Source organism: Lynx rufus, unplaced genomic scaffold (assembly GCF_022079265.1).
Source record: "Lynx rufus isolate CCGP_SWC_20201006 ecotype Redwood Valley unplaced genomic scaffold, mLynRuf1.p SCAF_17, whole genome shotgun sequence".
In the NCBI taxonomy this organism is placed as follows: domain Eukaryota; kingdom Metazoa; phylum Chordata; class Mammalia; order Carnivora; family Felidae; genus Lynx; species Lynx rufus.
The window spans coordinates 25507761-25520193 of NW_025814831.1; the positions used below are offsets into that span (position 1 = coordinate 25507761).

Genomic DNA, 12433 nt, shown 5'->3' on the forward strand with positions numbered 1-12433 from the left:
AGCCAATGATTTCTAAACACAGTACAAGTCATTCTTTCCACGAAGAATTTCTCCAACCTGTATGTTCACTCTCTGGGGAAAACAAAGCCACTGATGGTCAAATTCTCAGAGTGGTGGCGAGAATGGTCTCAGCAATAAAGTGGACAGATAACCACAACGACTGTTCACAAGCTCCAAATTTCAAAGCAAATAAAACTTAAAGTTCCCAGTAATTTTCTCATCTTGTGCTGAGATCAGCCCTTCCTGGAGTGAAGCAGGCCATTATCAGGAGCCGTGTTTACACACAGGAGATGGAGATCCGTTCGAGTACTTAGGTAATACAAACTGCCAGCGTTTTAACAAGACTAGTGTCTTTAAAACTGCAGTTGTTTTAACATCTGTGTTATGCATTTTACCAGGAAGCAGTAATTTCCCTATTGAAACTAATCCATCCTCAAAACTATTCCCAATCAAAACAGAAAATGTAGTCACAAAGATTCTTGAGTAAAGCCAATCCAAAAGCCTCTTTCAAATTCTAGAGACGTTACAACTCATAATATTAGACTTGGAAAAGACTTGAGAATTATCTTGTCCAAAGTTTTTCAACTCAACACTAGTTTTAATTCTAGCTAACCTCATCCAAAATGTAAATTTTTTAAAGTTTATTTATTTTGAAAGGGAGAGAGGTGGGGGGGGGGGGAGAGAGAGAGAGAGAGAGAGAGAGAGAGAGAATCCCAAGCAGGCTCCGCACTGTCAGTGCAGAACCCCCGACATGGCACTTAAACTCACAAACCATGACATCATGACCTGAGCTGAAATCAAGAGTCAGGTACTTAACTGACTGAACCTCCCAGGCGCCCCGTGCCCTCCTCCCCACCCCCCCCTAAAAAAACCATTTCACATCAAATAAATTTGGGTAACTTTGAAAACTACATTTTCTTTCTTAAAGATGCATAACTCAACATTTTCATAACAAAGGCTCTGAGAAGTCCTGTGGTCAAAAAATCTGTCTTCAACCTATGTTTTGAAAACATTCTTCTCAGTGATTTTTTTTCTTCAAATATTGTGAGCATTTCTCAAAATTCTTCTAGAAGGTGGCAATCTGGCTGAACACACTGTATAATATCAGATTCTGAAAGATGACAAAACTTCCTCAAATTCACACGCACGTATGTTTTTCCTTCGGGCTATTTTGAAACCAGGTGATGCACAAGTTTTTTTTTTAATTTTTTTTTTTTCAACATTTATTTTTGGGACAGAGAGAGACAGAGCATGAACGGGGGAGGGGCAGAGAGAGAGGGAGACACAGAATCAGAAACAGGCTCCAGGCTCCGAGCCATCAGCCCAGAGCCTGACGCGGGGCTCGAACTCACGGACCGTGAGATCGTGACCTGGCTGAAGTCGGACGCTTAACCGACTGCGCCACCCAGGTGCCCCAGCACAAGTTTTAAAGAAATATAACACTTAAAACATCTCAGATTCTTCTAGACCTAAACAGTAAGCAAATTGTTAGTATTTTTTAAGTTTGTTTATTTTGAGAGACAGTGCAAGCTGGGGAGGAGCAGAGGGAAAAGAGAGAATCCCAAGCAGCTCGGAGCCCTACGTAGAGTTAGATCTCACTAATGGAACTCTGCAATCATGACCTGAGCCGAAATCAAGAGTCAGAGGCTCAACTGAGCCACCTATTTTTAAAGGACCATAACACTTAAAACGTCTCTGGCTCCTCTAGACTTAAACAGTAAGCAAATGGTTAGTATTTGATTGACCTCCACAGCCCTCCCATCAGCTGAATAACACGCAAGTCCCTAGAGACATGATGGTGCAGCAGAAAACTCGCGTTAGGAAGTTCACGTTCAGAAAGAACACCAATAATTGGAGAAGGTGTTTTCTCAATGCATATTTTAAACCATTTACCAACAGGGAACAACTGATCATAGTAACACACTAAGCTCGGTTTAAATATTTCAAGAAAATGGGTTGAGAGCTTTCCCTACCTTTGTTTGTTGTTTAGCACCCATGTTATTTTGTTTTGAGAGAATTCTAAAACAAACACATACACACGCAATAGTATCTGAGGTTTGAGATTTAGTTTCGGAAAGTATCAAGCCAAAGAACTGACTCTCATTTCAATAATGGATCTGCAGGCATTTGCAAGGCACCGTCATTAGCTTATCTTTAAGTAAATATTTTGATTGTCAGACAGCTCCGTTGCCAACAAGGTTCTTTTCCAAACACTCCTGATGCATCCAAGCCCACTTGCACCCTTAGTTAATAATCTGCATCTGTGCTAAAATATGAAATCATCCTAAGAAAGTTGAAGCACAGAAAAAAAAGCATGTTTGGCAGGCTTTTCATTTAAAAGGGCTCCAGAACATGTGGGACCCCATTCTCTTTCATCACTATGCTACATCACCATAAAGCTTAGGAAGTGAGCTATTACACACCATCATCCCTCCTAACTTCGATCACAGAAAATCACACTCACAAAACAACATTAATTGTCAGAATTAGCAACCATTTAAAAGGCAGCTGTTCTCTCACTCTTAAGCAGGCTCCAAATTTCAGATCCTCTCCTTTTACGGGGCTCCTTGATCTATTATTGCTCTTAGACACACACAGTGGATCCTTAGCCAAGCAGATTTTTAAAAAAATTTCTGCATCCAAAGAATACAAGGAAATATTATGTATTAAGCAACATTTTCCACCCGAGTACTTGCCATCATTGTTACAATCAGCTGACAAGCTTTCAACCTGCAGGGAAGCTCTTGTTACAGCCCAGGTGAAAGGGCTCTGATTTTTGTGGCGTGGAGGGAAAAAGAGCAATATCTCTTTAAGAGTCAACAGTAAATTAACTTGCCCAAAAGAGTGAAATAATTAGCAGTTAGTAGCTTATTAAAAGGATGGCAAAGGCCAAGCTGCCATCTGGGATCTCCAGTTTCTTGTGATTGTTATTATGTCAAGATGTGCAAGCTGCATTAGCTTTCATGTCACCACGCTTGCCCTTATTTTACATGTAAATTTTAATGAAAGATGCGGCACTTTAAAAAATCAGACGTCCATCAAAAAGTGTTATTAGTCTGGCTTTTTACAAAGCATATGGTCTTTTCTACCTCTGCTGTTCTACTAGCCACTAATGCCTTAGGAAAAAAAAAAGAAGAAAAGCCCAATGATATCAATTAGATGTTCTCTTTGTGCCGAAGGAAATCCGAGCGGCTTCAAAGACAGGGGGCAAAGCTACACCTCATCAGAGGGCAATGTTTGTGACTGTTTAGATACAGCAAAAAACCACAATGCCTCCTTTTCTCACAAGGTTAGTTGTTCTTAATGAAAATGAAAGCACTCCGGAGCCTGCCTGCTGATTACTACGTGGATATGCACAGCTTTGGAGGCAGCAGAGAATGCATGCGTTTATTAAAAATAAGTGACAGAAAGCACGACAGAATGTTATGCAGGTGATGGGTTCAGTATCTTGATCTGAACGGTAACAACATGGATGAATATGGGTTAAAAAATATTTAAGCTGTACACTTAAGCTGTGTGGATTTTATATACTCTGCACTGTGTGTGCTATCTCTCAATAAAAGAATGAATGAGTAAATGAAAACTCTGCTTGTTCACACAAAAGCAAATTCTCTTTTCTGCATCTGAAAATTTAAAGGGTGGGTGATTTGAACTAAATTATTACCTGAAAGTTTCCCTGTAAAATAAATAAAACTAATTTTAAAACTCTAGGTATATTAATAAGTTGAAAACAGAATTTATTTAGAATGTTAGGAGGAGAGGTGGTTGTTACATCAGAAAGTCCTTTTCAAACTCCTATGGACTGTCACTGAGGTATCAGAGGCTGGGCCCATATCAGTGCGGTCAGCCCTGTGTACTCAACACCTGGCACCTGGCCCAGCACATCGTTGGCTCTCTGTCAGTTTTTGTGGAATGTTGAATAAACATCGCTTTTCTAATGTTACAGCAGACAATATGCTAAATTCAGATGCACAGCACCCTAGAATGTATAATTGTAAGTACACCTCAAACGGAAGCCACATGTGAGAACACATTTAACCATTATAAACCTATGAATATGTATTTGGAGAAATTCTATCTAGACCCAGATACATTATACTGCCCTGCACACCTGAGAAACAGACCATGACATATACAAGCCTAAGCATATAAGGCAATGCACTTGCTTGTTCTCTTATTCAATATTTTTCCATCACACTACTCTTTTAAATTCTCTCTATAGATGAGATGTGTCATAAAGATATTACAATTTAATTTGAGAGATCCTTTACCTGTAGGTGCTGTCAAAGCTAAGTTTATATGAGTATCCACAGAGATCTACAGCTGAAAATTATACATCCCCTAAGATTAACCAGTTTGGTTTGACAAAAGTCTACACAAGCAGAGCAGTATTCACCTTCGAGGAGAAAGTGTTTTATGATATGTATACACAGATAAAAAATCTGTGTGTAATCGATTAACCCAAATTGATAATTGAGGAGGAAATAAGCATGTTGCTTAGAAATCTCAGAGATATTTTCCCTTGTGTGCTCAAATGGAATTTAATTGAAATATCCCATTGATCCATCACGCATTTTACTAATAAATCTGTTCACATTAACATTTTTAAAAATGCTCCAAGAAACAACTGTTCTAAGAAAAAAGGCCTCACTGTCCAATGAAAATTTCTAAACAGGGAAATTAAAAAAAACATTTCATATTTTTAAAGCAGCATTTCAAAGATGTCAATGTCAAAAACACAGAGTTGTTAAAATCAGGCAATTTTACTTTTACATTTAAAATAAATCTATTTTCCCCCGCAGACTTTCAAAACATTAGGAGGGGGGAAAAGCATGGAAAACAGACTTCTTTAAAAAACAAAGTGATTTTGTTCGTTGTCAAGAGGACAAATCAGTAGTGGTTGAGAAACAGATGAGGCAAGAGATGGAAATGTAATATTGTCCCTATTTTATTATAATTAGATATTTATAGAGCACAGATGAGTTTATTTTCATAATTAGTAGCTGGCATTGCATTTATTAATTTGCATAAACAGTTGGCTATCAAAACAGTAACTTATTTGCAGGGCTCTCTGGTCCTAGCAGGGACAAGAGAGGGCTCAACTCCTCAAATCAGCTTTCTTAATGTTATTACGAGCAAAATACAATCTACATGAAATCCTGTTCAAGTTCATATAGTTTGATTATCCCTTTCCAGTTTGGCCAATACTGATTAGTTCAGCATTTGAAGGCCAATGATGAAATCTACATGGGGAAAAATACGTGTAATAAATCGGAAGAGGTCTCTAAGTTGTGATGGACTAAAGTAGATCTTAGGGTCAACACTATCTAGTCCAGTAATAAAGAGTTCTGTAAAGCAAAAGGTAAAAAGAAATTAAATGCCACTTATTATTTATTTTTTTAATATGAACTTTATTGTCAAATTAGTTTCCATACAACACCCAGTGCTCATCCCAACAGCCACTAATTATTTAAAAATCATGCCAGTTCTTGGCAATCACTGCAGGTGTCGGTTATCTCTCTTCCTGGCCATTCTTAGCATTTGTATACACTACCTAAGCTTGCCTAGCCTACTCTACAAAACCAACTTCACCCAACATGTAGATCAGGCCCCCTGGCAGGAGTGCCTAGGGTATGAAAGAGAGATTACTGTACCCTGACCAATGCCACAGGCAAAGAGAAATTTAATCAAACATGACTACTTCCCACTATTGACATTCAGCAAGAAATCTTAGAAGAATATCTTACTCCTTCCTCCTCAAGCCAAAGGTCAAAAACTTGTGGCTTGTGGGCCAAATCAGTGTGTGTGTGTGTGTGTGTGTGTGTGTGTGTGTGTGTGTGTGTGTGTGTTCATACATACATACAGCAAGAGATGCCATGAGCTGATATTTTTTTAAAAATCCACTTTTGGCTTTTCTTGAGGAACTGGTGGCATTGGACGTGCATTCTTTTTTTTTTTTAATGTTTATTTATTTTTGACGGGGGTGGTGGGAGGGGCAAAGAGACAGGGGGACAGATGATCTGAAGTGGGTTTTGCATTGACAGCAGACAGCCTGATGTGGGGCTCGAATTCATGAACTGTGAGATCATGACCTGAGCTGAAATCAAGTGTTGGTTGCTTAACGAACTGAGCCACCCAGGTGCCCCTGGGCACACATTATTCATTGCAGCAAGCAGCTGGAGCAGAGTCTGCTGCCCTAGACAGGATTTGTGCTCTCCAGTTTGCCACGGTCCCCAATACTCCCCATTGTCGATCTTACCCTAGAATTTTTCTTACATGAGATCTACTCCTTGATGATACCTATCAGGCCTCTGTTGACATTTGAGTCTGCAACACCTACTCTAAGTTCAGTTTCAAGGAAAAGTATTTGGTAACCTAACCAGAATGGGCAACCCCCAAATCAATAAGAAAAGGGGGATAGAGGCTAAGACACACTCTAAACACTTAAACAAAGACTGCCAAAATCAGGTCAAAAAAGCTGACCAAGGCACATTGCTGAGTAACTCCTTTGGTCGGCCACCTCCAGGTAGTCACTTTGCTTTCGGCTCAGTGCAGCCAAAGGCCTCCTGAATGTGGTGATTATCATTATAGCCTAAACACCCTGCTCAGTTTTGTATATTTAACTTCATAATTCTTTCCATTATGGGTTCACTGCTTTGCTGTTCAGCTTTAAAGAATGACAAGATGTAAGGCTTTCTTTTCTCTGACCAGCTCCTAAGAATAAACCCAAAGGCTTTTCCCGCTTTTATTCTGATACAATCCGTGACCATCTCCCTCTGTCACTTGCACACACAGGGCCAAGAGAAGGCCTCGGTGAGGAAAGAACTGGAACCAGAACATTTGGCCTCATTCCATGACCCACTGGGGCTTCTTTGCTCAGTGGGTTGGGGAAATGAGGGTAGTGATTAAGGGGCACAGGTTGTTGTACAACTCAGGACCAAATATTGAGCTAAGTGCAGTGTGGGTGACAGAAATGGCCAAGATACAGCCTCTGTCCTTTATGAAGAAGATGCCTGAAACACATGAATAAACTTATTCAAGGCAGTTTGGCACAGGTACTCTATAACAGAAGCACAAAATCTGGCACACCTAGGAGGCTTGGCTTTAAAGGATGATAAAAAGGAGAAGGATGTTCCAAGGACATTCGAGAAAGAGGGCAGAGCTCAGGCCAAAGACCAAAGGCAGGAAATCATACTGTGGATTCAGGCAGAGTGAGTTGTTGACTTCAGGAGAAAGATAGCTGGCAGGAGTGATAGTATGGAGTGGAAAATATTGTAGAAAATAAGACTGGAAGGCATGTTGACAATTATACAATGAGAATCCTTCAAAAGCTTTTCAACAGATGAGCTGCATGATCTGATTTAATTTTAATTTTTCTTTATTTTCACTTTTAGGAAAATGACTGACAGCAGGATAAGAAGGATTAGAGATTCTGAGTCCCTTCTACATGTAACCTACCATACTAGACACATCTGGACATTAACAAATGAATATGTTTGTCTTATACATACTTGCCATCTTGCAGAGCAGAGTGCCCCAATTCTCAAATAACTCTAATATAAAATATTAGAGAGATACATGAAGAGTGAACTCATCTCTGATTGGAGCACTCAAGGATAACATCAACTAGGAAATGAAATCTATGTGTGATTTCGATGGGCAGGAAAAAAAGGGGGAATGAGCTATTACAGGGGAGAGACACAGAATAAGTAATGCTAGGAGACAAGGAAAGGTCCAGTAAGGTTATCTGGTATCCTATTTGGCAGCAATTTTGCATCTAAGATTAACAGGAGAGAAGGTTAAATGTAAACAAGGTCATATTAGGGATGGATGGCTTTGACAATGAGATAGCTAATCCTGCACTCCATTTGGTGGACAGCAGGGTTTAAGCACCTCTCAGTTACTGACAAACTGGAAGAGAATAGAGGTGGGAGGACTGATTAGGCTAAGACAATAATCTAATAAGGGCTAAGTGGGAAGTGAACTAGGGTGTTGGCAGTAGAGATGCAAGAGACATTCCAGAGAAGAATCCCAACAAGCTCTCTCAACGGATCACCTGGGAACAGAAAAGTTCAGGAGGGATAGAAAGCAATTCCTGGTTTTCAAGTCTGGGTGATGAGGCGGATAGGGACACCATTAACAAAAATAGGGATGTCAGAAAGAGAACCTGGATTCTGGCCAGATGTTACGAAGACTGACTTTAGACATACTGAGGTTATAGTAGTGGGACAGCGATATGGATATGTGTGCCACAGAATGCAAAGTGACAGGCTGGAACTTGAGACAAGTTGGTGCCAGGGAAATAGTTGGGAGGTACATACACGGAAGTCATCCTTGGATCTAAGAGAGGCAGTACGAGTAGAGGTTAGAGACCCAGATTCTGGGTTTCATTTCCACTTAGTAGCCCTCCGACTTAAGTAATTTGGCTCTCTGAGCCTTGTTCTACTCATCCATAAAGCAATGGCAATACCATCACCTACACCATTAAACAGGTATGAGGATTGTGATAAGGCATATAAAGTATATGGCACAATGGCTGATACATAGGACATGTTCAGTGGTAGCAGCAGTGGCCAGAGAAAGAAAATAAGACACCCATGTGCAAAAGGTAAAAAGGTCTATCTTGCAGGATGGTTTAGGGGATTAGGGAAAGAAAAGGAGAGTGTTGGAGGGGTGGGAAAGGAGGAAGACAGGAAGAGTGATTCTCATGTGATCTCGTAGAAGCCAGTGGGAGAAGAGGCAGGGGACACAGCACCACGTGCTTCAGAAGGGTTGAGTTCTGGGCAAGGATTGGTGGCTTTGCCTATGAGGAGATTGCTGGGACCTCTGGTTGAATAAAGCAGAGAAGTGGAAGAGGCAGCCAAGTGTATGCTTCCACTCATCCTTCCTCCTCCCCTTCCCTCATCCCCACCTCTTTTCAAAAGGCTCAAAGCTCACAACAGGGTAAGGGTTTCCCATGACAAGTTTCAGAGAATGAGCCCGCCTGTGATTCATGTAAAAAAAAAAAAATAGGCAATTGACCACCTCCAAAATGGAGAGGACCAAACTGCTTCCAAGGTAACCATCCATAACTTCAAAAATCCAGTAAAGCATGGGACTCAAATGAGAGATGGCCCATTCACAGACTAGTATCAAATCAGCATGTTCAATAACCCATCAGTCCCTTCTTTCTCCAACATCCTCATGCCAGAATTCACACTTCCTATTCCTGTTATTTGTTGGCCTTTGCAGCAAGCAGCAGCCTACAGATCCACAGAGATGGGGCCAGAGAATTAGGAGAGAAGAGGGGAGAACCAGATGCAGATGCAGATACGCATTTATAATTTATCAATTAACCCCTCCCTTCACTCCTGCACAGCTATTCCAGTTTGAGCTGGTGAGCCAGGTTCTTGGGCACGCGTCTCTGATAGCTTTCATTGGCACAGAGTGAGCTGTGCTCTCCAAAGGTGTAAAGCTGAAAGCCATGTCAGAGCACCGGAGCAAGCCCACCCGCTCAACACCTCTCCTTTTCCCTGCCTACCTGGCAAAAGGTTGACTTCGGAAGCGAAAATCCAGTGTTACCTCTCTCCGTGTTCTCCTTCCGATGGAAGGCACTGCCATTCCTGTGTTCTTCCACAGCCCCGGTCCCACCCTTCTTAGCCCACTGCCCCCAGTCAGAACATTTCCACTCCCCCAAATGCAGGAAACACAGAAGAGAAAACAGCAATACATAAATATCTCCAAAATTTCACATTAAATGTCAAGCAATTCACCATTCTTCTCCCCTTTCTTGTCTATCATCCTTCCCTCACAAATGCTGTCCCTGAATGCAGTTGTCCCCGAGTAAAAGAAACAACAGTAGGCCCTTTCACATCTCTCCTGTTCCTTCAACACGTTTACTGGGAGGGGATCTTAGACTATCCCACATTTAAGTAAAATAGTTCGGCATAACTACTTTCAGAGTCTCCCATTCCTGCTAGAAATAGTATGCCATAATGGATAAGACCCATCCTGGATTCCGAGAGAGGCAGGCCAACTCGGAATGATCCCCAACCACTGAACACGAAGTGCACTGAAGGGAAATGATAGCATTGGCTTTTTTTTTTAATTTGTTTATTTATTTATTTAAGTTGTTGTTAAAAGCACTCAGTTATAATCTGGATTGTATTCATCAGAATCAACAATTCCCCTTGGATACATGAATATTTCAGAAGGCAGATTGATAGTTATAATGAGAAAAATAAAATGATCTCTACCTTTACTTCTACCTACAGAAATGAAGTGGAAGGTCCAATGAAGTAGAGGAAGCAAGGTGTCCACCATGGAGACGGTAAGAGAGAGAGAGAGAGAGAGAGAGGGAGAGGGAGAGAGCAGGGAGAGGAAAACATCAGCACACTGAAGACACACAAAGAAATGTAACATACATAACAAAAAGCCACAACAGTAAAGGCAACAGCACTACAATATCTTGAGAAAGCAGCACAAACAAAGGCACAAACATGAAGCCTAAACAAGCCAAAACAGTGTGACCAGCAAGGCTGCCTTCACCAGCTTCATGTTTAAGCTTTTCCCACTCGTTTCTTCCCAGGCCCATCCTTAGGAACGTGACCAAGTCTGCATGCAAAAGCACCGCGTGGCCACATGTATGTGAAACTGCACACACTTAACCAATGTAACTGGTATGTATGTAAAACTGCTTAGGGAAAGTCTCAGAGAAGCCACGTCCGCTGGTATTTTCCCAATGTTAACATGAGTCTTGAGGACCAAGAGTGTCACATACATGTACAGGTGGTACACACACAACACACCTAAATATTTCCAGACATACTTTCAGGCATCAGATACAAATTCTGGAGAATCCGTGGGAACCAGACAGAAATATCTCTTTCATGTTGAAGGAATAGGGGAAGGAAAGCAGTATAGATGGGAAGCAGAGTTGGTTATTTAGACAATCATCACAGGGCAAGAACAGAGAAGGGAGTAGAAAGTGAGGAAAACAGGAAAGGAGGGGAATGCAATCAAAGGACCTTCTTAAAAACATATTAAACTGCAAACTGCAACTTAAAAATTTAGAGGCACTGACCACCCAGAAGAATTCTGCATCCTTTCTTGAAAAACTCACTAAAGAGGAACTCCCAGTATCTGTGTCTGTCATTCTTTCATTGCCTAAAGACTCTATTTCTAGAAAGTACTTGACTTACGTCCAGAGCATGTGTACATGAGTGTGTGTGAATTCTCTACTCAGGTACACATTGATGCCAGGGACCCACGAGAAGCTGAGGAGGGGGTGAGAAAGTGGAGGAGTTGTACAGGTCAGATTCTCCACATGCTGTTCATAACAATGTTGGGATTGAGCCCTCCAAAACACCTGAGCTGCACCTCCAAAGAGTCTAAAATAAGCCAAATCAAGATTAAAGAAGTCCCACTAGCCTAGCCTATCTGCCTAGTCTCTATCCAGTCACAGCAGCCACATGATGCCATCACACCCCCAAGCCACTGCTGGAAGCTAGGAGGACCCCTAAAGCGCAAAGGGGAGCACAAGGCAAGAAAGAAAGGGGGTCTTGTCATCAGGACTCCAAGGGTCTGCTTTTTCTGGTGGAACTTGCTATCAAAGTTAAGCCACCAGATCCAGCAATTCATAGAGCCTGGGTCGTCCTGCTTCACAGAGATGTGCTTAACTTGCTCAAGCTCCCAAACACCAGGTTGACATCAATCACACCTTCTGCTCATACCCACTTCAGGGTTACCTGCTGTTGGCAGATAACTTCCCTCACTCTCAGACAAGAATAGCGAGGCTTCATCCCAGTCTCTTCCAGAGTTCCATCTAACACTGGCAAACTCACCTGACCTCCTGCCTCCAGCTCTGTTCTTTGACACTCACTCTGTATCAGACAGTATCTTCACTGAAAGTCTGGAGTGCACATCATAGATCTTGGCTCAGGTCTGGAGGATACACTTCTACTGGGACAGTGTGCTTCCTCTTTACGCTGTCTGATCAAGTCAGGATGCCCAAAACTGCCCACATCAGCTCCCTGGACATCATAAGCAACTTCTCTCAGCCCTGAGCGGTTTCTTGTATCTAAGCATATTCCCCTTTATGGCAACACTATCTGATGGGTCTAGTGTAAGGGAACAGGGAAGGGAGACTGGCCCTTCAGGAGTGCCCCATCCTCCTCAAAAGATCAAGAAAAACCAGGAAACACAGAAGGATCCCATCTTCCCCTTTTCTTAGGCCCTCCAAAAGAGACACTGAGTCCTGTGTTTATTTTCAAAAGAAACAGACAAGAGAAATTAAAGTATACTCTTTGGGTGTCAGGGCAAGGCAGGTAGACCAATCTTGCAATCATCCCAAGGCTCAGAAGAAACACAATAGTAGCAATTGAACAGTGAAGGAAAAGACAATTTTAAGTAGGCTCAGTTCTCAAATCCTGATTTAGGCTGATGATGTGGAAAA

General features: G+C 41.6%; 1 protein-coding gene across 4 annotated transcripts in view; it reads right to left on the bottom strand.

The window, feature by feature from the left end:
* Window positions 1-12433, bottom strand: part of NRXN3 (neurexin 3) — a 1502570-nt gene that overhangs the window by 1436731 nt on the left and 53406 nt on the right. For 2 of the 4 annotated variants that reach the window (XM_047079785.1, XM_047079784.1), the window contains exon 4: window positions 10236-10247. The exons of the other annotated variants lie outside the window; for them this stretch is intronic. In XM_047079785.1, coding sequence (XP_046935741.1) covers window positions 10236-10247 — 12 coding nt within the window. The remainder of the gene's footprint in view (window positions 1-10235; window positions 10248-12433) is intronic. 4 annotated transcript variants of the gene reach the window in all.